At 41.7% G+C, this 27,371-nt stretch overlaps 1 protein-coding gene across 4 annotated transcripts in view; it reads right to left on the bottom strand.

The window, feature by feature from the left end:
- ctdp1 (CTD (carboxy-terminal domain, RNA polymerase II, polypeptide A) phosphatase, subunit 1) overlaps window positions 1–27,371 on the bottom strand; it is a 313,359-nt gene that overhangs the window by 214,140 nt on the left and 71,848 nt on the right. For all 4 annotated transcript variants that reach the window (XR_015756956.1, XM_043688614.2, XM_043688613.2 and 1 more), the window contains exons 6-8: window positions 23,168–23,258; window positions 13,910–14,076; window positions 5,238–6,362 (exon numbers count right to left, since the gene is read on the bottom strand). Coding sequence is in view for 3 of the 4 variants with exons in the window: in XM_043688614.2 (XP_043544549.1) it covers window positions 5,238–6,362; window positions 13,910–14,076; window positions 23,168–23,258 (1,383 nt within the window). In the remaining variant the exon portion in view is untranslated. The remainder of the gene's footprint in view (window positions 1–5,237; window positions 6,363–13,909; window positions 14,077–23,167; window positions 23,259–27,371) is intronic.

Here is a 27,371-nt window from a genome sequence, read left to right as displayed (position 1 = left end):
CATTGTCTCAGCATGCTCCTGCCCCACTGAACTCATCTCTACCTACCTCGACACTGTCCTATCCCCCCTAGTCCAGGAACTCCCCACATATGTTCGTGACACCACCCACGCCCTCCACCTCCTCCAAGACTTCCGTTTCCCCGGCCCCCAACGCCTCATCTTCACCATGGATATCCAATCCCTCTACACCTCCATCCGCCATGACCAGGGCCTCCAAGCCCTCCGTTTTTTCCACTCCAGACGTCCCCAACAGTACCCTTCCACCGACACTCTCATTCGTTTGGCCGAACTGGTCCTCACCCATAACAATTTCTCCTTTGAATCCTCCCACTTCCTCCAGACCAAAGGGGTAGCCATGAGCACACGTATGGGCCCCAGCTATGTCTGTCTCTTTGTTGGCTACGTAGAGCAGTTGAGCTTCTGTAATTCCACCAGCACCACTCCCCACCTCTTTCTCCGCTACATTGATGACTGCATTGGCGCTACCTCGTGCTCCCGCGAGGAGGTTGAGCAATTCATCAACTTCACCAACACATTCCACCCTGACCTTAAATTTACCTGGACCATCTCTGACACCTCCCTTCCCTTCCTGGACCTCTCCATCTCCATTAATGACGACCGACTTGACACTGACATTTTTTACAAACCCACCGACTCCCACAGCTACCTGGATTACACCTCTTCCCACCCTACCTCTTGCAAAAATGCCATCCCGTATTCCCAATTCCTCTGCCGGATCTGCTCCCAGGAAGACCAGTTCCACCACAGAACACACCAGATGGCCTCCTTCTTTAGAGACCGTAATTTCCCTTCCCACATGGTTAAAGATGCCCTCCAACGCATCTCGTCAACATCCCGCACCTCCGCCCTCAGACCCAACCCCTCCAACCGTAACAAGGACAGAACGCCCCTGGTGCTCACCTTCCACCCTACCAACCTTCGCATAAACCAAATCATCCGCCGACATTTCGCCACCTCCAAACAGACCCCACCACCAGGGATATATTTCCCTCCCCACCCCTTTCCGCCTTCCGCAAAGACCGTTTCCTCCGTGACTACCTGGTCAGGTCCACGCCCCCCTACAACCCACCCTCCCATCCTGGCAATTTCCCTTGCCACCGCAGGAACTGTAAAACATGCTCCCTCACCTCTATCCAAGGCCATAAAGGAGCCTTCCACATCCATCAAAGTTTTACTTGCACATCCACTAATATCATTTATTGTATATGTTGCTCCCGATGCGGTCTCCTCTACATTGGGGAGACTGGGCGCCTCCTAGCAGAGCGCTTTAGGGAACATCTCTGGGACACCCGCACCAATCAACCACACCGCCCCATGGCCCAACATTTCATCTCCCCCTCCCACTCTGCCGAGGACATGGAGGTCCTGGGCCTCCTTCACCGCCGCTCCCTCACCACCAGACGCCTGGAGGAAGAACGCCTCATCTTCCACCTTGGAACACTTCAACCCCAGGGCATCAATGTGAACTTCAACAGCTTCCTCATTTCCCCTTCCCGCACCTCATCCTAGTTTCAAACTTCCAGCTCAGCACTGTCCCCATGACTTGTCCGGATTTGTCCGACCTGCCTAGCTCCTTTTCCACCTATCCACCCCACCCTCTCCTCCCTGACCTATCACCTTCATCTCCTCCCCCACTCACCCATTGTACTCTATGCTACTCTCTCCCCACCCTCCTCTAGCTTATCTCTTCACGCTTCAGGCTCACTGCCTTTATTCCTGTTGAAGGGCTTTTGCCCGAAACGTCTATTTCAAAGCTCCTTGGATGCTGCCTGAACTGCTGTGCTCTTCCAGCGCCACTAATCCAGAATTATGTATTTCATAGCAAGTAGGAGGAATTAGCATCTTTATCCTGTAATAACTGCAAGGATTGGAATGTAAGTTCATGAGATGCATTGCAAGATCCCAAGGATTAATGATAAAAACGTATGGTAAACATCATGAGATCATGGGAGAACCTAGGGTTATCCATAGGGGTGTCCATCATTGATCAGATGCTTACAGGATTGGATGTATAGATAAGGAAGATGGAACAATGACATGAATGTTGCATGTAATTATTGTAATGTGAAGGGTGCAAAAAGTTTATAATTTATTGGGAGAGTTACAGTGTCACTGACCTCTCCTCTGATCTGAGTTGTAATTAAGAGGGCAACGAGGCCCCATGTGAAAGACAGATTCAGAGAGTTCACTGGCCTCTCTCATGCTGCATGATAAGGAGTTCCAAAGAGAGATTGATATGTGTGACTGAACACAGAGCTCAAGACTCTTCTTTGACATCTCTCCCCAATCGGAATTAAAAGCAATTAGCCATGTTTGGGAGGAGGAGGAGTCAAAGCTACATGAACAAAAGTGATCCGGCATCTGCTTGATAACTGGCTGCAAGGACAACTGATTACCCTCAGAAAAAAATAAGGAGTCAATCAGTTTTGTCTTCAAAACCGACAGTCAATGCCAAATATAACAAGGATAAGGGAAGTTACTTCTCATAAGAAGGCAAGCTGCAGGCTTGATAGTTTCAGAGCAGTAGTCAATAACTTGGATGAAACAATCTAAAGAATCATCAATAATATCACACCATAGATATGAAAGATACAAATCTGTTTATGAATCCAACATCAGAACACTTCTTTTAGCAGAACTTCAAAAAAAAAACACTGCACATGGGCCAAACCCTGGATATCAGAGACGGTCACTGTTGGCTGGAGTTGTAGCTAAATTCCACCATTAATCATGAAATAGCCAAGCTGGGTTGAGAGGCTTAACTGGCTTACTTGAGTTGTCTTATTTTTGTTGCTACATGAATAAAGTTTAAATCATTCATTCAGTATGTGATTATTGGTGAATTTCTTAATAAGTAGCAAATTAAAAATAACTTGTGGTGATTTACCGATAACACCCCTATCTGTCTACTTGAACTACAATGTTGTATCTCCCTGCGCTTGCCTTCCTTAGTTACAGCATGCTTTCTGAAGTGTAACAACTCAGAAATAAGCTACTTGATCATAAACCAGTGTCCCTTTCCATTTAAGGCCTCTTCCCAAGACTCACTTAACATCAGAAAAATACTATTTCTCTCTTAATGTTCTTACACAGCTTTCACTTAAATGCATTAATGCTATTCGCCTCAACTGCAGCTTGTGGCAGTAAGCTCATATCTTCACCATTCACTGGGTAAAGGTGGAAATGAAATAAAGACAAACATGAGAGAGAGCCATAAAGAGGAAGAGGAGTAAAAGACAAGCAAATGAGGGTGAGTGGGAATAGAAATGAGGGGGTAAATGGTTCTGATATTTATTCTATCATATACACTTATAGCTGATAATCTTGCCTGGTTTTATTACATGCAGCATCACTGAATGCTGCCTTAGCAGATCTCATTTCAAAGTCACCTTAGGGCTCATGAACACTAACGTTTAGAAACTTGCATTGCCCATTGTCTAAAAGCACCATCGGTGCATATTCAGATACTTGAGATGTGATTGCGTTTTTATTGCAGCAGCACTATGCTGTGTAACATAAATATAGAGCAGTAAGAAAATACAACCATCCGTTATTTGGAGCCACGTGATCTAAAAGCAATGCTGAACAATGACCTTTCTCCTCTCTAAAATATACGCCTTTTTTCATTAACAAATTAAAAATGTCAATAGAAAGTGTTCTTCCAGGGTTGAGGATGAAGGTTGATGCCAGAACAAGGTGGGAGGAAGGGGAGGAGGGGGTACAGATTAGAAAGACCCCATAGGATGGTTCTCTGCTCTTACCTCCACTCACTCTGCACATTACTGGAGACATTTTGGAACTGCAGCAATCTCACGAGACTTGCCAGCAATGAAGACCCAGAGGCGATTTCGAGACCTGGTGGCACTGTAATTTCAAAATGGGGACGTCCAGGAGGCCATCAGGTCTGATTGTACATGCATCAACTCAAAGACATTTTAGTAATATATACATTTTCTTAAATAACATGTCTCCAGATCAAATGCTTATTTTCCCACATAAATCAACGGCTGTGAGCAAATCTGTGCAATCTAAAACATATCTTGAGACTTCTACTATCAACTGAATGCAGAACTGAACTGTATCCAAAGGATAACCAACTTTACCAATTCTCTTGCCTTTTACTCGCCCGTGCTCAGTGAACCTCTCCTTCCATGTAAACTCTTCTATTCATACTTTAGGCCAACCTCTCAATTTTGCCAACTCACATGGAATCTCTACCCCAGTCTCTCAATCACCAGTAAAGACCTTTTCCGCTTTCTCTTTCCATTACTCGCTATTCAGTTTCCCATGTGTGCCTGCGAAAAAAAACATCAACTTGCCTATGGCACTTTGACTCTTACCTCAGCCCATTTGTTACTGATCCCCTCATCCATGTATCGGTTACCTCCAAGCTTGACATTTCAGATGGTCTCTTCGTTAGCCTCCCATCTTCCACCAGCTGAAATTTGAACTCTGCCAAAATATTGCTGCCCATATCCTACTCACACAAAGTCGAGCACACTGACATGTCTACTAATGTTTCAAGTTTAAAACTGTCCTCTTGATGGTCAAATTCTTCCCAGGCCTGAGCCCTCCCACAAAGTTCTTTTTTTTAAAAATAGTCCTACAAATCTCCAGGAATTCTGCATTCTTCCCCAACTCCTGCCTCTCATACATGGTCCACTCTTTCCACATCATCACTGGGTGAGTGCTGTTAGCCAGCTAGGCGCTCTGCTCTAGAATTCCCTCACTGAACCCCTCTCACCTCCTTTAAGATCAGGCTTCAAACCTGACTCTTTGTCCAGTATTTTAGACACCTATCTTACTAGCTCTTTCTTTGACTTGGTGCCAAGTACTTTCTTGTTATACATCTTTGGGATGTTGAAGGTGCTAAATAAATGCAAGCTATTGTTATGGATTTTCTCACTTGAACCGATGGAATAGTGCGCAGGACAGATATTGCATTTGAAATAAAGGGTATATTCCTAGATACACAATCCCACAGTGAAAAAGGGATTCAAAGGGAATTAAATTTATATTTGTAACCAACATGTATAACATCTGTTCGATGGGATGCATGAGATGCAGCATTGTGATTGGAAGTGGCAAACAATCCATCACCTCGTCTTATAATACAAGTAACAACCGCAATCCAATTGCTTTCATACACCTTAAAGGTATCATTCTTCATTCTGCAAAAATAAAAAGGACAGCAACACGATCATGAATGTACTCACCAGGTCGAGCTGCAATTAAGTGAGTTGTCCTGTTGGGGTCTTTGGGATTTAAACATAAGCTTTTTTTAACCTTGGCTCCAAGTGCAGTAGCATGATACCACTCTCTTGTCTTTTCTATGGGGTAGTTTGTGGGGTAAAGTCCACTGAATATTATCGTCGTGCCTTCAAGTGCCTTGCTCTTCAGTTCCGGAACAATCTTTCGTAGGTCAGGCACTTGTCTCTCCTTTTTAAGGTACTTGTCGTACTGGGCAAAATACTCAGTGTGGACATGGACCAGGATTGTTTCCAAGTACATCAAGTGGTCATCCTCATCTTGGTCCTCCTCTTCCACATCCATGCTCTGGTCCAGAGACTCACCCATTGTAACTCCAGACTGTTCACTATTCTGAGACTCGGTTTCAGCCTCTTTCTTATCGGTGCAGCCATTTCCAACATCACCCAGTGAGTCCTGATCATCATCCCCCTCAGGACCTTGATCAGTGTTTTTGTCCTGCGAATCGCACCCCGGTAGATCGCCTGCCTTTTCCTTGTCCGAATGGTTCAGTTTCGCTTTGATCGGCACAGGACCCCCTTTCCTTTGTTTCCTGGACTTCTGCTCAGTCGAACTCTTCTGCTCCTTCTCAGCGTCTAAACTTGAAGTAGGCGAGGGTGACGTGGAGTCTCTCTTGCCCTCCTGTGAGTCGCTGTCACTGTCACTTGACAAATCAAAATCAAGCTCGCTACTAACCTGAGTTAAGTGACTCTCAGCTTCCTTGCTGCGTTGCTCCATGTTACTTTCTGCCACCCTAACACCACACTCAAGTGAGTGTTCCAATTCGTCTGCTTTCACAGAAGCATCAGCAGTTTTGGTGCAAGAATCACTGGCATCGCATAAAGATTTCCTCTCGTTTGCTTTGTCACACGAATCCCTGATGCTAGGACCACAGTTTAAGGATTCAGCACTTTTTGAAGGTTCTTCGTTTACAACACCACTGCTACCATTTTGTTTCTTCAAACACTCCCCAAGACCATTACTCTGCTCTGTTGCCTCGGACTCTGCACTGGCCCTGTCACTCGTGCTGGCAGTGTCCATAGAAACAGAAGCCAAATGTTCCGAGCTCTCTGCAGGCTTTGTGGAATGGTTTACTGAAGAACAGAGAAAGAAAGAAAACAAGATTAACTCATTTTCAGCTTAAAATGTCGATTCTCTAGCAAATACCGCAGCTCATCAACAGCCACAAAGAGGGCAATTTTCAGTAAAGGCAAGTTGTTCAAGTTCCCACCGGTTGGTGGGACGAGGATTGAAGGACACAAATTTGGGCAAACGGCGTTTCCGGTGGAGGAAGGCAGGCAGAAGGTTTGGATGGAGGGAGAATTCCTCTGTCGCAACAGGTTATGATTCACTTGCTGCCTATGAAAATGGTAAAAACGAGTTGATGAAAGATTTCGAAAGGAAAACAGATAGGTACATACAAAAGAACATAAGAACCAGGAGCAGGAGTAGGCCTTCTGCTCTTTTGAGCCTGCTCCGCCATTTAATAAGATCATGGCTGATCTTTTCATGGACTCAGATCCACTTACCCGCCCTCTCACAGTATCCCTTAATTCCTTTACTGGTAAAAAAAAAAACTCTCTTAGCTTTAAAAACATTTAGTGAAATAGCATCAACTATTTCAGTGGGCAGGGAATTCCATAGATTTACAACCCTCTGGGTTAAGAAGTTCTTCCTCAATTTAGTCCTAAATCTGCTCCCCATAATTTTGATGCTATGCCCACTTGTCCTAGTTTCACCTGCCAGTGGAAATATCCTTCCTACATCTACCTTATCTATTCCCTTCATAATTTTATACATTTCTATAAAGATCCCCCCTCCTCTCATTCTTCTAAATTCCAATGAATATAATCCCAGTCTATTCAGTCTCTCCTCATAAGCTAACCCCCTCAACTCCAGAATCAACCTCATGAACCTCCTCTACATCCTCTCTAGTGCCAGTACATCCTTTCTCAAGTAAGTAGACCAAAACTGCAAATACTACTCCAGGTGTGGCCTCACCAGCACCCTGTACAGCTGCAGCATAACCTCCCTGCTTTTAAACTCAATCCCCTTTAGCAGCGAAGGACAAAATTCCAATTGTCTTCCTACTTACCTGTTGCACCTACAGGCCAACCTTCTGTGATTCATGTACAAGGACACCCAGTTTCCTCTGCACAGCAGCATTCTGCAACATTTTACCATTCAAGTAATAATCCTTTTTACTGTTACTCCTACCAAAATGGATGACTTCACATTTATTAACATTGTATTCCATCTGCCAGACCTTTGCCCACTCAAAGTATTCTGTTCCTCTGTAAAGTTTCACAGTCCTCTGCACACTTTGCACTGCCACTCATCTTAGTGTTATCTGCAAACTTTGACACACTACATGTGGTCCCCAACTCCAAAACATTTAAATTTGTGACTGAAATAAAGCTACTGAGCTATGGGGGGGGGGGGGGGGGGGGGGGGGGTCAATAGGCCAATTGGACTGCTCTAAAAACAGCTGACACTGATTCAATAGCCAACAACCCTCTTTCTGTATCTTAATGCCTCGATAAGTCATTGTTCAATAAGTGAAGACAAAACGTGAATAAAACTGAGCTGTAAAACTATGCCAACTTACAGAACTGAAACTTCTCTGTTCACGTTCTGGGATCATAGAATCAAGTGTAGACTACTTAGTTCCTTGAGTCAGTTCCATCACTCATGTAAGACCATGGCTAATCCATATCTCAACTTCACCTCTCCACTTTGATCTGAAATTCTTAACAATCTTACCAGTCAGAAATCTGTCCATCAATGGCACACATTAAATTAACCACATGTTTCTTACATTAGCTTTCAATTCCTTTATTTTTGAAAAGATACATACTCCAATATTTTTGGCCTTCCCATGACTAAGAGGGAGGCAACAATGGAAAGTCAGCAGCAGCAGCAAAGTGCTGCCAAAACTGTGGTGGTAAGTCTGCATGTCAATACAAAGATGGCATTGCCTGGTTTAATTCTTCTCATTGGGAGCAGACATGGTCCAACACAACATCGCACTAGGTTAAATTCTGAAGACTTTGAGAACATTTTGGTAAAGGCCATTTTACATTTTGTCAGGACTTTCAGAAACATTCCAACCAACCCAATTATCAACTTATTAAAAAGAAACCTTGGCCTTTTCTTACCCTTCATCCACAAGGGAGACTGTAAAGATGCCTGGACAGTTGATTTATCAGGAAGGGATTATTTGAGGAAACAACTGAAACCCACATAATGCGAGATAATCAAGGAACGTCAAAGCAGATCTTGGAAGGATACTGTAACAAAAGAGCAAGTACTGCCAATTGAAGACAAAATTTGAGATCTTGCTCAAGAGTGGCATGCGGACATCAATCCAGTGAGATGGTTCATGGGAGAAATCATATCTACAGCATTTGCCCAAGATTATGGCTGAGCAAATAGTTAAGACCACAACTAAAAAACTGACTGACGTCAAGCCTACCTGAACACAACCCTTTACAGGTAAACTTTAAAAAAAAGGAATTAACCTGGGCCGACAATGTCTCTAATTCACTCACACTCAATACCATCACAGTTAAATGAAACTCTTTAAGAGGTTAATTAATGGCATAAGCTATGTGCCAATATGGTTCCTGCGAGATCATGTATTGCAGCTCAGCTTACATACTGTGCTACTTTTCTAATCAAAAGTTAATGTTGTTTTACAGTTTCTTGGTTTCAAAGATAAGGTTTTGTACATCTTGGCTCTATCACTGCTTATGCTGTTTATAACCAAACACTGCTGAACACAAGGTTACATCCAAGCAGAAAACACTGAAATTCACAGATCCAGCATTACTAAGAATCTCTGACTTGGATAGCTTGGTTAAGGTAAATCTGTAGAACTACACCTGAATCCTCATGTGGGCATATTTAACAGCAAAGACAAAAGAAAACTGCAGATGCTAGAATCCAAAGTAGACAGGCAGGAGGCTGGAAGGACACAGCAAGCCAGGCAGCATCAGGAGATAGAGAGTGGAACCCTTCGTCTGGACTGGGGATGAGTGTAGGGGGAGCTGCAAAAAAAGTGGGTGGCAGGGGCAGGGTGGTGAAGTGGGCTAAGTGAAGACAGGTAGGCGGTACAACCTGGTTGGTCAATGAGAGGAATGAATCCAGTTGATGGCTGGGAGGAGTGGAAGGGGAGGAGCTGAGAAGGGAGTCGGGGGATGGGAAGGGAGGTTATTTGAAATTGGAGAACTCAATGTTGAGTCCTCTGGGCTGTAGGCTGCCCTGGCGGAAGATGAGGTGTTGCTCCTCCAATTTGCGGTTTGGTTCGTTGTGGCAATGGAGGAGGCCAATGATGGTCATGTTGGAAAGGGAGTGGGAAGGGGAATTAAAATGGGTGGTAACTGGGAGGTCCGGTGGGCCTGGGCTGAGATGCTCGCTGAACCGTTCCCTAAGTTTACGTTTGGTCTCCCCGATATAGAGAAGACCACATCAGGAGTACCTGATTGCAGTAAACTAGGTTGGAAGAGAGGCTGCCACTTAAAATCACCCATGTGAAAATGAGGAAATCCAATGTGGGTTACATTACTAAATACATCAATTCATAGGGTCATAGAGTTATACAGCATGGAAACTGCCCTTTCAGCCCAACTTGTCCATAGTGACTAGACTTCCTAGCCCCTGAATGAGTCCCATTTGCCTGTGTTTGGCCCATATCCCTTTTATCTTTCCTACAAATGTACCTGTCCAAATGTCTTTTAAACATTGCAAATATACCTGCTCTCCCATTCCCTCTGGCAGCTCATTCCACATACATACCTACCTTTGTGTGAAAAATACTGCCCCTCAGGTCCCTTTTAAATCTTTCCCCTCTCATCTTAAACCACTTATCTTCTAGTTTTGGACTCCCTTACCCCGGGAAAAAGACTTTTGCTGTTCACCATATCTACGCCGCTCATGATTTTATAAACCTCTTCGAAAGGTCACCCTTCAGCCTCATACGCTCCATGCAAAACATCCCAGCCCATCCAACCTCCTTATAACTCAAACCTTCCAATCTCGATAACATCCATATAAATTTTTTTTGCACTCTTTCCAGTTTATTAACATTGTTGCTACAGCCGGGGGTCCAGAAATATATGCAGCATTCCAAATGTGACCTTACGAATGTCTTGTCCAGCTGTAACGTGACATCCCAACTCCTGTACTCTATCCTCCGACCAATGAAGGCTAGCATGCCAAGTGCCTTCTTCACCATCCTAGCTATCTGTGAACCACTTTCAAGGAAATATATACATGCACCCCTAGGTTTCTCTATTCGACAACACTTCCCATTGCCCTATCGTTAGTATGAAAGTCCTGCCCTAGTTTGCCTTACCAAAATGCAACACCTTGTATTTACCCAAATTAAACTTCATCTACCATTCTTCGGCCAACTGGGCTAGTTGATCAAAGTCCTGTTGCACTTTTAGGTAACCTTCTTTATTGTCCACTAAACCACCAGTTTTGGTGTTCTCCGAAAACTTACTAACCATGCCTCCTATATTGTCATTCAGTTTGAGATAAAGAAAAATGGCTAAATTACACAGCTTAACAGATTGTTAAATATCATGGAAGATCTACAATATAGTGTATTGCGAATTCTCAATATGGGTACAGTAGTCTGTTTAATTTGACTTACAGCACTTTCTTCTGATTCATTTGTCAATAGAATGGTCAGACTGCTGAATCCTGATCTCGTGTTAAGTAATCGATATTCACTATTCTCCAGTTAGCCAAAAGGGAAGTCAATACGAAGTTAGTGAGGTGTTGGGGGGGGAATATTGATGCATGGCAATGGGTGCTGCTAGATAGTAAACAAAGATTACCAATGTTAAGAAACTTGCAGGAAACTATTTAGCAACAAAAGAGAAAAAATAGAATTTATGGGGAGTGCTAGCTGATACAGTGTCTAGTCTTTTATCTTGGGATCCCAAGTTCCAAATTTGTCCTGAAAATTTAAAGAGGGCACAATAACGTTCCAAAACCTTACTTTCAGCCACTGCGGTAGGCAAACGCAGAAGCCAAATTGTGCACAGCAAGATCCCACAAAAAAAAGTCAAGTGACAGAAATGAAGGAAAATGATCCCTAACACACGTCTGATGATGAAGATTTCATCACTCTGTCAACTCTAGGGACAAAATAAGAAATCACAGAACCTTTACAATGTGGAAGCAGGCCAAATATTTGCATCTACTTTGTAGAGAGAACCAAAGTTAGGATGAGAGTTTACTATGATAAAGATGCTGACCAGCTGATGGGTTGGTGGTTGGGGCAGGGGTGGAATACTTGATGGGAAAGGGATGGTCAAGTTGGAAAGTGTCAAGAGAATTTCTCTGCATGCCTCGTAAACAGTATATGTAGCAATGTGGAAAGGTTGGCATGTGGTCTGCTGTTGCTAGGGGTGGAGGGAATAAAATTTACAGAGTAAAGCTAGCTCCAACTGGTTCAGAACATGGAATGTACATTTTCAAGGGTGTATTATTGCATCATCCTGCTCACAGCATGAGTGTCTGACAGTCATGAAAAAGCAAACTGCAGACTGAGACTGCAGAAGACAGCCTGGCATTCCCTGGTGTTTTCAGCATTTCTGATAAATGTGACAACATTATTGGAATATTCTGGAAGGCAGCCACTGGCCTGCATAATGCTGCATTGGCAGAGTAAGTATACTAAACAAGAGGGAAATAGAAAACAACTCCTTTGCTGGAGCCGAAGAGCAGAAAGTCAGGTTCAAGGGAGTTACTGACAGAAGGTACATGGTTGCTATGCAGACTTCACCCCATAACGCACTCCAATTTGGTTTAAGTGGGTGACTCCCAATTTTTAAATCTTCCATATTCTTATGGTTCCATATTCTCCCATAAGTGAAAACATCCAAAGCACTTGCGATTGATGGAACGTTTTTTTTTTCACATTGTTCATAGGATGTGGACATTACAGACTAGGTCTTTTTTCATTGGAGAGTAGGAGCTTGAGGGGTGACCTTATAGAGGTGTATAAAATCATGAGGGGCATGGATAAGGTGAATATCAAAGGTCTTTTCCCCAGGGTAGGGGAGTAAAAAACTAAAAGGCAAAGTTTTAAGGTGAGAGGATGAACATTTATAAGTTGACCTAAGGGGCACCCTTTTCGCGCAGACGGTGGTTCGCATGTGGAATGAATGGCCAGAGGAATTGGTAGATTCAAGTACAGTTACAACATTTAAAAGCTATTTGGACAGGTACATGAATAGGAAACATTTAGAGAAATATTGGCCAAACATAGGTAAGTTGGACTAGTTAGTTTGAGAAACTTGGTCGGCATTGACTAGTTGGACCGAAGGGTCTGTTTCCATGCTGTGAGACTCTATGACTTTTCATAGCAATGTTGCTACACGAGTCAGTGATGAAAGGGATGAAATTCTCCTCCAGATTAACTAAGTCACCTATAACCTTGGTACATCTATAGCAGCATACTGGCCAATAAAGCTGGAATCCCCAGTGGCAATTTGAAAGTTGTACAAATACATTATTGTCACCATAAAAATACTACAGGCAATTGAGAGATCTTTGTTATATATTTCTGTCAGCTTCAACTATCTTAATTCGCATCTCCACTAGATAGCAGTGTGTGGAAAATGTACTATAAACTGCAACAGTATGCTACAACCCATTCTTGCTTCCACAGTGAGAAGTCAAGTCTTACTGCAGCAAATCTTGTAGTGACCAGACCCTTGCAGGAAATAATACTTCAATCTATTTACTGTGAAATGAATATTCCGTTCTTGTCCTTAAAACTATTATCCCTCAACAATGCCTCTGTCTGGTACTGTGCCTGGAATATAATCCAATATGCTACAAATGTCCCAGTTAACAGCTTGTTTTGAGCCCAGATTTTTGCCACTCACCTTTCAACTCTTCTGAAGTGTCATCTTCGACTTAAAATGCTAACTCGGTTTCTCTCCCCACCGCAGGGGATGAACTTGGACTTCACCAGTTTCTTCATCCCCCCTCCCCCCACCTTGTCTCAGCCGGATCCCTCCAGCCCGGCACCGCCTTCCTGACCTGCAGTCTTCTTCTTGACCTCTCCGCCTCCATCCTACTCCGACCTATCACCCTCACCTTGACCTCTTTCCACCTATCACATTTCCAACGCCCCTCCTCCAAGTCCCTCCTCCCTACCTTTTATCTTCTCCTGCTGAACACTCTCTGCTCATTCCTGAAGAAGGGCCTGTGCCCGAAACGTCGAATCTCCTGTTCCCTGGATGCTGCCTGACCTGCTGTGCTGTTCCAGCAATAAAGTTTCAACTTCTCTCCCCACAGGTACTGCTAGACACACTGAGTATTTTGAGTACTTCCTTTCTTTATTATTGCTGTAAGTACTGGTGAGGAAACTCACTGAGGTCCCATTTTACAGCTTATCCTCACATTTTGGTAGCAGAACAAACTTACATATGACCAAAATGTAACTTTGTGCCCAACCTCCACTAACTGACTTCAACCTCATTGCAGTGGGAAAGTGCCAAAGGTTCAATCAGAAAAGAGTTTGTGGTCTCAACTACACTACTGGTTCAGGAATTCAAATGAATGCTGTATCTAAATGACGGATATTATAGTATGTCATAGGTTGATTTGCACTTACCCCTCTTTTTTGTCTGAGCATCCCTTGGTCCTGGTGGGGCATTGATATCCCCAGTCCCTTGAAAGTAGGTGTATTTTTTCACTGCTATTAGATTTGGTGCAAACTTCCAAACATCTTCACGATCATCAATGATGCATACCATTGAGTCACCACATGGAAAGAGGTTTCTAAATTGAGCAGAAAAGATACCTAAAATGTAAATGCCATTCTGAAATATGAAGAGTTCTACTCCTCCACTGAAATCCTAATTCTATTTAATAACACTTATTACATTGGCAGTCTTGCTGGTTTGAGAAATTAGGGAGGTGTTGAGGGAAATTCTTTATCATTGCTTTCGAGACATTTCCGGTAACATTCGAAAGTTTTTTTTTCATTCACAACTGATGAATTCCATTTATTAACACATCCACGATCACCAGGTCACAACTGCATAGCCCAAGAAAGCATACTTACTGTTATAATGTACAAAATGTGGCAGCCCATTTGCACACAACAAGCTCTCTCAACCAGCAACATGATTATCACCAGATAACCTGTATTTGTGGTTCTGACTGTTGATAAATATTGACTAGGATATTGTGGCCCTTCCTCATTTCCAAAATTGTGTTGTGGGATTTTTTTAAACACTCACTTTAGAGGACAGATGGGTTGCTGATGAATTATTCATCGAAAAGATGGTCCTCCTCAGACAATATAGCTCTACTTCAGTAACTTTAGCTTTGTGCTCAAGCCCAGGAGTAGGAACCTGGAAACTTGTGACTCAATGGCAAGAGAGCTACAAACTGAGTCAAAGCACTCCTTACAATCCGCAAGAAAAATAAACAGGTTCATGCGGGACATCACAACGTGTGATCTTTATCTGCAGATTCCATTCTTATTTAATCTTACCAGTAACCATTTCTGCTAGCCAATTTATAATGATCTTAGGGCAACTCATCTACATGAGTAATACTATGACACTACTGTTTGGGACATTTTACTCATGTTAAAACACTGACTTTTATCTACAGTTAACAGTAAGCAAAAATTAATTTCTATCACCTCCACTAGATAATCCAATACTGTAAAACAATAGTCAGTCAATAAAGGTGCCTGTAGGACAAAAAAAGTTGTTTTCACACTTTTCTCATTGACTGAGATAGGATATTGAGATTTCAAACAACAGTAATAATTTATTTAGTAAACAGTTTATGCCAATATTATTTCTGAGCTGAATGAATAGCTACTGCACAATGACATTTTTTTAAGTTAAATAAAATAAACAAACTTTAATTACCAAAAAAATCATTGGCTTTAACAAAGTATGTAGACTCCTGTGACTTTCCTATATTAGTTCTGATAACTGTGGTAAATGCCATTTAAAAGAGTATTAAGCCAGCTGTTTTTCTAAGGCTATCTTTTTCCATCTGATTCTTAATGCTTGGCTGCTTCCTCAGTTTAATTATTTCCCTATCAGTTCACCACTTCACTTTGTGACCATCTTCAGGCTGTGTCTATCATGTGAGCGATGCAGGCATCGTTGATGATGAATTGGATCAGGACTGATGAACTGCCTTTAAGCTACATCTTTCTATCTTCTCTTCTTCTTATACTATTCCAATGGCACTGGATCATAGCAACTGTGGAAAAGCTTTTCACTGTATTTTACTGCTTTTCTCACTGTAAAATAAACATGACAATAAATTCATTCCCTTCCTGAGCTGCCATCTGTACTGATATTGTTATCAGAACACCAAAAAAGGCACAGATTAACCTGAGAACAAACCAACAGTCCGCAGGTGTTATGGTGATGGGATTAGACAAAGTAGGATGGGAGGGCATGCATGTGGAAATAAATAGTGAAATAAAGAATAGCAGACCACATAGGTAGAGTAGAAAGTGTGGTGCTGGAAAAGGACAGCAGATCAGGCAGCATTGGAGGAGCAGGAAAATCGACATTTCGGGCATAAGCCCTTCATCAGGAAGCCCTACTAAAAGGAATTTGAGCTCGTATCAGTGAAGGAACAGTGATGATAGTTTCAAGTTAGAATGGAAAATAACATGGAGGGTAACTTGTGAGTGGTGGCATTCATCTACTGCCCTTGTCCTTCTAGATGATAAAATTCATTTAATGGAAGGTGCTATTGAAGGAGATTTGTGGTGGATGGGGTGCAAATTAAGTGGCTGCTTTGCGTTGGATTGTGACATACATCTTGAATCTTGTTCATCGAGACAAATTGCAAGCATTCCATCAACCCCTGATCTGCCTTGCTGATGGCAGGCTTTGGGAGGTAATGATGTGAGCTATTTGCCAAACTTCCTCGCCTCTCATCTGCCCTTGTAGTCACAGTATTTGGATAGCCTAGATCAGTTTCTGGCCAATGGTAACTCCCAGGAGGTTGACAGTAGGGGATTTAGTGAAGGTGATGTTATTGACCATCAATAGTCAAATCCCCTCTTGTTCGAGATGGTCGTTGCCTGGCACTTGTAGGATACAAATGCTACTGATTAGTTCAAGCCTGAATATTCTTTAGATTGTAACAGTGGGCATGAACTGCTTCAGTACATCACCAGAACCATTTTTGTTCATGCTGTTACAACACGGGGTAAACCTCTCTGCTAATTTAAACCAGACACACAGAAAAGATTCGCCCCCATGCTGTAATCTGTTAAAATTCGAGAGGCCAAAAACAATCCCACAAGTCTCTATTTACAGTACAATGAATTTAAGAACTTTATTCTTTAACTCTAACATAGAATATTAACTAACAGCTATTTACAACTCCTTTCTCTAACCTATCTTTTTCTTTTCCCTCTACTATGCTAGTCTGATAAAACCCCTAATTAAGATTTACCAAAAATATCAAATTTCAAAACCAGCCAGCTGCCAGATCTTCTCTTTCTATCTTCCTCTGTCTTCTTTTCTTCTTAGGGATTTCTGTTTCACAGGTCACTGATAGATGAAGGTACCTTTAAGAGAGCTGTTCTTTGGGTAGTCTGCAGATGTTGGGGGATGGCAGCTTTCCTCCAACTGTTCAATTTTTTTTATGGTTTTATTCCCCAAAGCGTCCGTTCGTTTCATTGGTGTTAATATTGTCAAAATACTAAATTCAAACTTGATTGGAGTTTGGTATTTTGGGGCATAATTTAAAGTGATTGGCCGAATTTGATTTTTTTTTGTCTCCAGGCAACCCAGCAAATCTAGCTGTTTGACCATATGTTACATTGTTACCTTGTTCAGAACATTTGGTGCTGTGTCAGGTAGTTCTGCTAGCTTTTAACTCTCTTAAAAGGTACAGTACCTCTTACAACTTCATAGCAGTGCTTTGCATGAGTGCAACCAGTGGAGAACTTTCCCCAGCTTTAAACCAAGGATAAAGTGAGATTTTTACCTTAAGGGTGGCTTAATTTAGTTAAGGAAGAAACCAAAATATTACAGTGACAGAAACAAAATCCAAACCTGGGTGCAAGAAGGACAAAATGTGGAAGTGAAAACAGCTAAAACAACAAGATTACATGAGAGGATCGGCATTAGATAGGTAAGGGGCGATCTTGGAGACTGCAAATTCTGTAACTCACTATGAGCAACAGAAGGTAAGAAAGTAAACTCTAAAGCACCATTCAAACCATCCACACTACCATTTCAGGTACTGCTCCAGAACGGACGTCAAACCATTTTTCATCAACTTCTGTAGCCAAAATCACTTTCTCAGCTCTCTACTGATTCAGAAAATCTCCTTATTTACTCAAGGAGTGCAAATTGTTTCTGTGGTAATAGCCACTAACTAAATACAGCATTGATAGTATCTCTGAGCTGTTGCCATATCATTCCAATTATCAAACCTTTTCATTGCCTTGCTCTTCCCTATAACAGTAACAAAGTTAAAAATCACACAACACCAGGTGTCCAAAGTGCTTCCAAATAAACGTATTGGACAATAACCTGGTGTTGTGTGATTTTTAACTTTTTCCACTCCAGTCAAACACCAACTCCTCCACATTATAACGGTAGCCTCCTTCAACTGTTTGAGCCCTCTAAACTCCTCCATGTTCTGGTCACATGTATATTCTTAACTAACATCACTCCACCAATGGCGGCTCTATCTTCTGTTGCATAGGCATCAAGCTCTGAAATTTCCTCCCTGAATCTCCTCACCTCTCTCTTTAACTTTGCACAAACTTTACTTAAACAGCCTGCAATATCTCCATTCTTTCTAATGACTTGACAATATTAACCATATAAATGCATTATAAACTGTTTATTCATTATTCATGGAAATGAAAGCACAAGACTCAGGAGATGGAGAAAATGGATCAGTGCAATTTGTGTATCAAAACAGTTATTTATGGAGTAAGTCAGTGGCAAGAGGTGAAGACAGGAAAAATACGTCCTTACAAAAAGTTCACAGCAGTTGAGTATAGGAGTTGGGAAGTCATCTTGTGGCTGTACAGGACACTGGTGAGGCCCTTTTTGGAATGGTACTTCAATACTGGTCTCCCTGCTAAAGATTGTTGTGAAACTTGAAAGGATTCAAAAACGATTTACAAGGATATTGCCAGGACTGAAAAGTTTGAGCAATAAGGAGAGGTTGACTAGACTGGGCTATTTTCCCTAGAGCATTGGAGGCTGAGGAATGACCATACAGAAGTTTATAAAATCATAGGTTGAATAGTCGAGGTCTTTTTCCCCAGAGTAGGGGAGTCCAAAACTAGAGGGGCTAGGTTTAAAGTGAGAAGGGAAAGATTCAAAAGGGACCTGAGAAGCAACTTTTTCACACAGAGGGTGGTGCACATGTGGATTGAGGTGCCAAAGGAAGTGGTGGAGGCTGGTACAATTACAACATTTAAAAGGCACCTGGATGGGTATATGAACAGGAAGGGTTAAGAGGGATATAGGCCAAATACTGGCAAATGGAACTAGATAATTTAGGACATCTGGTCAGCATGTACAAGTTGGACTGAGGGTCTGTTTCTATACTGTACATCTCTATGATGCTAAGCACTTTCTTATTCATCATTCCTTTACTTGCAAGAGATGATCTTCCATCTGGCAGAAATTAGAACCTCACTCAGAACAAATCCATCAGATCTTTCCCCCCTTTTCAAATTATAATTCCTCATTGCACTCCAGGCACTTTTCCCCAAATACAGAAGCATATAAACTCTTTATTTATACATGTAAGCTCCTGAACTGAATTGGATTTCCTGAGTAGGAGAGGATGTTTCTTGATTATCTTTCTCTTTAGTGTCCCTGGTCGTTTCTACTTTTTTTTTGCTTTTCCCAGGAAATGTAACTAGTGGAGGGATAGGCAGACGGACGTCATACAGCACGGACCAGCTGTCTTCTCTTGCCTGTTTGGGTATGTAAAATAAGTTACAAATTTGTGTGTTTAATTCTGTAGTCAAGATGATGCTCCATGAGTACAGGTAAACCAACAGCAGAAATGAAAATCGCAGCTTCTCCATTGGAAGTTCTCACACACTTAGTGGAATCGTATTTCAGGCTCAATCTTTAGTCAAATTTTAAAAAAAAAACAAGCATTTCAACAGAACAAAACAGAAGAGTGCGGTGAGAAACAGTTAAAACAAAGAACTGCCCAGGTACTGCCTGTGCACAAAAAGCAGGACAAATCCGATCGATTGTCAGCACTTCAGTCTGCTCTTGATCATCAGAAAAGTGATGGAAAGGAGTTGTCAATAGTACTATCGAGCAGCACTTGCTCAACAATAACCTTCTGATGCTCAGTCTGGGTTCCTCTAGGGCCCCTCAGCTCCTGACCTCATTCCAGCCTATGTTCAAATATGGACAAAAGCTGTGAATTCTAGAGGTTAGGCAAGAGTGACAGTCACAAAGGCCACATTCGACCAAATGTGGCATCAAGAAGCCTTAGAAAACAGGAATCAATGAGAATCCGGGAACAAACTCTCTGCCGGTTGGAGTCATGCCTGGCACAAAGAAAGATGGTATTGGTTGTTGGAGGTCAATTATCTCAGCTCCAAGACTTCTCTGCAGGAGTTCCTAAGGATACCATACCCCATGCAGTCATTCTAAACTCAGAAGTGGGTAGGTTTGCTGATGATTGCGCGATGTTCTGCAGCATTCATGATTCTGCAATAGTGAAGCAGTCTATGCCCAAATATAGTAAGCCCTGGACAATATCCAGACTTGAGCTTATTTGCGACGTGTAACATATGTAAATTGCAAACGTTAGACAATGACCATCTCTAAAAAGAATCTAGCCATCGCATTTTGGTGTTTAGTGGCATTAGCACCACTACATCCCCTGCTATTGACACCCTGGCTGTTACCATTCACCAGACACCAAACTGGACTCGCCATATAAATGCTGTGGCTACAACGGCAGGTCAGGAGTCTGGAATTCTGCAGCAAATAACTTATCCCCCGATTCTATAAAGTCTGTCTATCATCTACAGGCTACTAGTCTGGATGAATGCAGCTCCAACAACATTCAAGAAGCTTGAAACCACCCAGGACAAAGCAGCCCACTTGATTAGCATCACAGACATTCAGTCACTCTACCATCAATGCTCAGTAGCAACAGCGTGTATTATCTAGAAGGTGCACTGTAGAAATTCACCAAAGTCTCTTTGCATCTTCTAAAGCCATGAAAACGTCCTTCTAGGTGGACGAGGACAAAAGTAAAATAAGAACACCACCACCTGCAGTTTCCCTCTCAGTCTCCAAGCCACTTGCCATCCTGACTTGGAAGTATATTGCTGTTCCTTTATGCCCGTTGGGTTCATCTGCATCAAACGGACCACAGTGGTTCAAGAAGGCAGCTCACCACCACCACCTTCTCCAGGGATGAACAATAAACAATGGCACAGCCAGTGACATCCACATCCCGCTTAAAAGAACATTTTTCTTAAGCTCCATGAAAAAAGACTTGCATTCATACAGCATCTTTCACAACCATAAGACATTCCTAGTATTTATTTCACTTTTATTGGAGTGGTTTTTAAACTGTAGTCCCTGTTGTAATATAATAAAAGTGACAGCCAATTAGCGTACAAGTGAATGAGAAGATAATGAGCTTTAGTGATGGTGGTAGAGCAATAAATACTTGCCAAGAAACTGGTAGGAACTTGCCTGCTCTTCTTCAAAATAACCCCATGGCATCTTTTACATCTGCATGAGAAGGGCAATGAGGGTATTGTCTTATCCAAAACACACTGTAAAATGTGCCGACTGTTCCCAGCAATTTTATTCTCCCCTTTCAGGTTTCAAGTGACTTTTTTGTTTGTTCAAGTCCCCCTACCTCACAAGAACCTCAATCTCCTTTTGTTGCATCTCCCACTTTAATCCTAACCTCTGAAAAGCACAAGTCACATCAAAAGGATGCTCTCCCTTACCACTCCCACTGTTTTGTATTTTCTGTGCAGCGCTCTAAGTGATTACATATGGGTGATGGGCTCAAATCGACCTAATTACACATGGCAACTACCACATCCAATTTTCTTTCCAAGTCAGACAGTTTATTTTGACTGCAGGTTTAAGCTACATTTGGGATGCTTTCTCTTGTGGGGTAGACTAGAACTAGAACAATTTAAGAACAAGAGGTCTCCCTTTTAAGGTGGAGATGAGGAGAAATAGAAACAGAATATCGGTGCAGGAATAGACCATTCAGTCCTGCTTTTCCCTATATCTTTTGATATTTTTAGCCCCAAGCGCTATATCCAACTTCTATTTGAAATCATACAATATTTCAAACTCGACTACTTTCTGTGGTAGCATACTCATCACTCTCCGGGCAAAGAAATATTTCCTCAGCTCAGTCCTAAATGGTTTACCATATATGCTTAGACTGCGACCTATGGTTCTGGACTCCTCCACCATTAGGAACATCCTTCTAGCATCTACCTTGACTCACTGGTTAAAATTCTATAGGTTTCTATGATATTTCCCCCCCTCAGAGAGTCATTAGGATATAGAATCCTCATATGGGCTACACCCTTCCTAGGGGTATAAATCTAACTATTCCTTCCTTAAGAATGCCCAGAGGTTATGAAAGTCATTACATAAATACAAATTTTTTATTCCTTTTTTCTAATCCTTTGGGATCATTTAATACATGGGCAGTGATGATGTAACACAGAAAAAGCTGCACTTCAATCCTCTCCAAATTCTCTCTCCAAAGAGGAACTTACCATGTTGCCAGGAATAAAAGATGTGAACACATGAGGGATGGTATGGGCCAATCTGAAGAGTCACGCTGGACTCCAAATATTAACTCCATTTCTCTCTGCACAGCTGCAGCCAACCTTGTGAGTTTCCCTAGCACTCTCTGGTTTTAGTTCAGATCAGCTCGGGTTGTTTTCGTTGGAACAGGGAAGGTGAAGGAAAGATCGAAGTGTGAAACGTAAAATTGTTAGGGGTTTGGACAGAATGGATAAAGGTCGACAACCCAGATGTGAAGGAATTGTCACAGGAGTAGGTTGGAAAGTGAGGAGAGATGTTCAGCCAGAGGGTGGCGGCTGTCTAAAACATGCTGCAGTTGAACCAGGAACACCGGTTTCAATTTTAAAAAATACTTGGAGATGTACTTTAAATGCTATAGCCCAAGAGATGGGAAGTGGGATTAGGCTTGATCTCTTTCTTTTTCAACATGCACAGGCACCATAGGCTGAATGGCTTCCTTCAGGGACAAGTTTCCAAGTCACACACCATTTTGGTTTGGAAATAATTGTTTTTCCATCCATTTCACTGGATCGAAATCCTGGAATTCACAACCTAACAGGACTGGAGAATTGCCTTTACCTCAAGGATGAGGTTTAGTGGGACGACTATCCTTTAATGAAGAAGGAACTTGAGTTAACCTACTTAAAAATACCTCAATATCTCCAAACTCTTCAAGAGCTCCAGCAAATCACTTGATTCAAAGTCATGAAAACCTACTCCAACACTGAAAAGTAGACAAATGCAAATAATAACCAACTATTTCACTCTCACAATTACAAATTAGTGTCACCAAGGGATCTTTCAATAAATGCAACTTTTCACAATTTAATAGTTGATGAAAGAAATCATACTTACAATTTGCACCAAAATGAGACATCTCTTTTGATCTACTGTTAATTTCACAAGCAGACAAAATAACTCATCAAACAGCCTGTGATTTAAAAGTTAGGTGCCCTCCTAATTTACTTCAACCATGGAAACACGGCTGCTTGCCTGGATACAGCTGATGCAGACATTGCCATTTAATAACCATTCACACTGTCCTTAAATCAAATTCATGTACCCACTATAGTACTCACCGTAGATTTCCAGTTTTAGAATATGGATCAATACATTCATCCCTTGATAAAATCCGATGTGAGAAAAGTTTCTTTTCCGGATCCAGAAATCCTTCAGCATTAAAAAAAAGAAAAGGAATCAAGATGGGTCATTAAATTTAACTAACATTATTTGAAGTAAACTCATTGGGACGAACCAATTTCATACACTATTAAACAGCCATCCATAAAATATGGCTCAAAGATTAGGATCAAGAGCCAAACGCAATTCCAAAAAGTAGTTCTCTCATGCTACATTTCAAACAACATTATGTTTGCTCAATTGAGGTTTAAGCTTTCTAATGACAAAGATTTAATGCCAAGGAGATGGCGTGAACAAGGCTGAACTCATCAGAGCCTATCCATATCTATGAGGCACAGTCAGGAATACTCTACTTGCCTGAATGAGTACAGATCCAACAACACTCAAGAAGATTGACACCATTAAAGACACCATATTCACCAACCTAAACATTCTCTTCCTCTGCTATCAAAACTCAGTGGCAGCACAGATGCGCGGCAGCAACTACACCAGCACCCCATTAACAGCACATTCCAAACCTGCAACCTCTAGCACCCAGAACGATAAGGGCAAAAGATGCATGGGAACACTAGGTGCAAGTTATTCTCAAAGCCATGCATTATCCCAACTATATCGCCGTTGCTTCCCTATCTGAAGGTCAGAATTGTGGAGCACCCAGGTTAACAATACCATGGCTATACCTACAAAACATGCAAATGCAGCAGTTGAAGGTGGTGACTCCCCACCACCTATTAAGGACAATTAGGGAAAGGCAGTAGATGCTGGCTCAGCCCGCGACATCCACATTCTGTGAAGGAATTTTTTAAACAACTGTTCCAGTTCCCATCTCAGAATCCTGCCCGTCTCTCCCCTTTCCACATCTAAAATCCGGTGGCAGCCTTGTGTTCGCCTCTCACCAACTAGGAAATTAAGTTTATAAATCTATACATTCTTGGGATGAGATGTCAATAGCAAGGCCAGCATTTTTACCTATCCATAATTACCTCAGAACAGTTGGTGGTACGGTACCGAGAACTGAGCATTCTTCTGGGCCATTTCAAGGGCAGTTTAGAGTCAACCACATTGCTGTGAATCAGAAGTCACATGTAGGCCAGATTAGGTAAGGATGGCGGGATTTCCTCCCTTGAAGGACATCAGTGAACCAGTCAGCTTTTAACGGTATCAGTAGTTTTATGCACTTATTAATAAGATTAGAATTTGATTCCAATTTATAATAATTAACTGAATTTAAACTCCTCAGCTACCAGTGTAATTGAATACAGGTTCTTGGAGCCTTCATTTAGCACTATCACTCCATTGGCGGATGACCTCAACTCAGAGGCACAGGTTTCAATATGTGACTGAACAGGCTAATACTCCATCCACAGGACCTTGTGCACTTGGAGTAGGCTGTCGCGTGAAATTGTGGAGTGTGAAAAATACGATTTGCCTCCTACTCTTGTCACTGCTCATCACACTATTAAGATGTTAGCTTAATGGACAAGTTGCATGCATTCTGAGTGAGCAAGCTCCTCCATCATTAAGTGATAGTGTGGCGTGTTTCTGAATGAGTACGAGAGTGTGTTTGAACTGATTCTTTAGTCCTCCTCGCGACACTGCCTAATTGAGAGTTTAGAGAATAGGATCTGGCCAAGGGGAGTTTTCTCGGTTATCTGGACAGTGTTGAACCCAAAGCAGTCGCTTTAGAGGAATGGTTCCTGATTGAAGCCAACTCTGCAGACTAAAAAGACAGTGTTGGTTTTAGGGTCCCTCTATCAAATCCAGAGAATGCAGCATTGCTGGTGGAATTTCCCTCACACTCGGTGTTCCTGATAGAAAATTCAGATCTCACTGCAGTACAGGACTATGATGATGACAGCTGCTCTGTACACAAGGGCTCCTGTGTTTTGACCAACTCAGTTTGATTTGATTTATTACTGTCACGTGTACCAAGGTACAGTAAAAAGTATTATCCTACGTACTTTACAGGCAGATTGTACTATACAAGTATGTAAGGGTAACAGAAGAGTACAGGATATAATGCTATAGCTTCCGAGAAGTGCAGAAAGGGATCAACATTAAAGAGTTCTATTCAAGTCTAATAACAGCGGAAAAGAAGCTACTCTTGAATCTATTTGTACATGTATACAAACTTTTATATATTCTGCCTGACAGAAGAGGGTGGAAGACGGTATAATAGGGGTGGAAGGGGTGTTTAATTATGTTGAGAGACAAGGGGACTCTTAGACTAAGGGTTATGATTGTGAATGCAACACTGGATATATGGATTATAAACCAGTAACATTAACACTATGGCACGTAAAAATTTAGGGAATACAAATACACAAAATAGATCCAGGCCAAAAACATGATGCAAGACAAGATAAGCAGGCAATTCGAAGATCCGCTATTTCACACACGAGTGACAACTAATTCTTCTACATTTACTTCATACTTCAATGCAAAAGTCCTCTTCTGCTGCCTGTACATGCAAGCAGCCAGCAGGAATACAGTGTGGATTTAGCTTTAAAAATCACCAGAAATTAGTATCCCGAAAGCTCAACTCCAACACACAAGTAATTGGGGGTGGACAAAAGGGAAAATGAATGCAAATTCCGATTGCTTCCAATGTGAAAGAAAGGATTCCTGCGATAGAGCTGGCAAGTTATACACATAAATAGTTGGGACTGAAGCCAACAATCAAATTATAAATCTTCACATACCAGGAGGGGGAAAATTCAGAGTTCACTCTTTTGAAAAAAGACATGTAACAATATAGGTATAGCATAAAGATTCTGATAACACAAGACACAAAAAAGAATTTCAAAAATTCTGAACTTTTTCAAACATTGAATGGCTGTTCTGTATATAATCATAAAGAAACATGAAGTCATTATTAACACAAAGCAAAATATATAAAGGTGAGTGGCAAGTGGGACGAAAGTGACAGGTAAATCGTCCACTATTTGGCTTTGCGATTAATAATTTGAAATTCCAATTAAAATGTAGATCACAAACATTAAGCAGCCCAATGATTCAATATTGAGACCATCAGTTACAAATGTGGTATGTGCTTCTACTAAGTACTTCTAAATGAAAAACAAAATAAAAAGGCAAAATACTGCTGATGCTGTAGGTCAAATATAAACTGCAAGCGTTAGAAATACTCAGCAGAAAAGGTGGTAGAATCATTCCAGCACCTGCTGGTAAACATTACTACAAAGATAAAAAGCTCAGGCAACGCTCTGACATTGCTCATGAAATATCAACACTCTCTCAGCTTGGAGCAGGATCACAACATGGATATGGTTGGACTTTATAATGGGTGCCTGCTCTCAGAGAGCAGGATGGTAGTGCTATACACTGCAGGGTACCACATAACTCTATAGAAAGGAATTAGCAGAGTTTTTTTGTTGCATAGTCCATAAGGAGTACTTTTGCAAAAGAAATTGGAGGAATAATATAGCCAATTTTCTTTGCAAACAGCACAATGCTTAGGGGAACAATTAAATTGCAGTAATCCATGGCTTTCCCAAACACTGTAAAAAGTAGATACATCTGTTTGCAATAGTATTGCAGAAATGACCAACAGAGCGAAGACAATATTGCATCCTGTCATGAGGCATCTCCCATCATGTAGAATGGCAGCATCATTGTCTTGGTAATGCACGATGTTCAGATCCATTAACTGGACATTCATGACAGTATGGCCCATCAGCAATGCAACTGATATAAAACTATAATAGCTAAAGTTATTGCCCAGGACGTTCTGCAGTCCAATCAGAAAGTCCAATTAATTTTCACTCAACGTGACTAGAATTAAGGCTGTGCTAATATCAGAGGCGAATGTGGAAAAGCTTGAAACTGTAATATGTGGCTGCCAAAACAGCATAAAGCAACATGCTATAGACAGGCCAGAGAAAATCTTAGCAGCCCATCTAAATCCAGTTGAAAATGTTAGTTGTGGACAATTAATCGAAGAAACTACCCTATCCTCAACCATGAGCATAAAAGAAAAGAATCAGGCTTTTGTAAACTTTACCGACCCCAACTGCTGAACTGACAATAGGAACAGAAAAAGATCATTTAGCCACCCAACAAAATCTATTCTGCTTTTACACCAGATTATTTCCAATCTCCAGCTAACTGCAGATACCTATTTTT

Source organism: Chiloscyllium plagiosum, unplaced genomic scaffold, assembly GCF_037043375.1.
Source record: "Chiloscyllium plagiosum isolate Xiang-an unplaced genomic scaffold, Cpla_swu_hap1 HiC_scaffold_4, whole genome shotgun sequence".
NCBI classification, from domain to species: domain Eukaryota; kingdom Metazoa; phylum Chordata; class Chondrichthyes; order Orectolobiformes; family Hemiscylliidae; genus Chiloscyllium; species Chiloscyllium plagiosum.
Note: the sequence above shows the minus strand (reverse complement) of the source record. Positions and strands in the feature narration are given on the sequence as shown.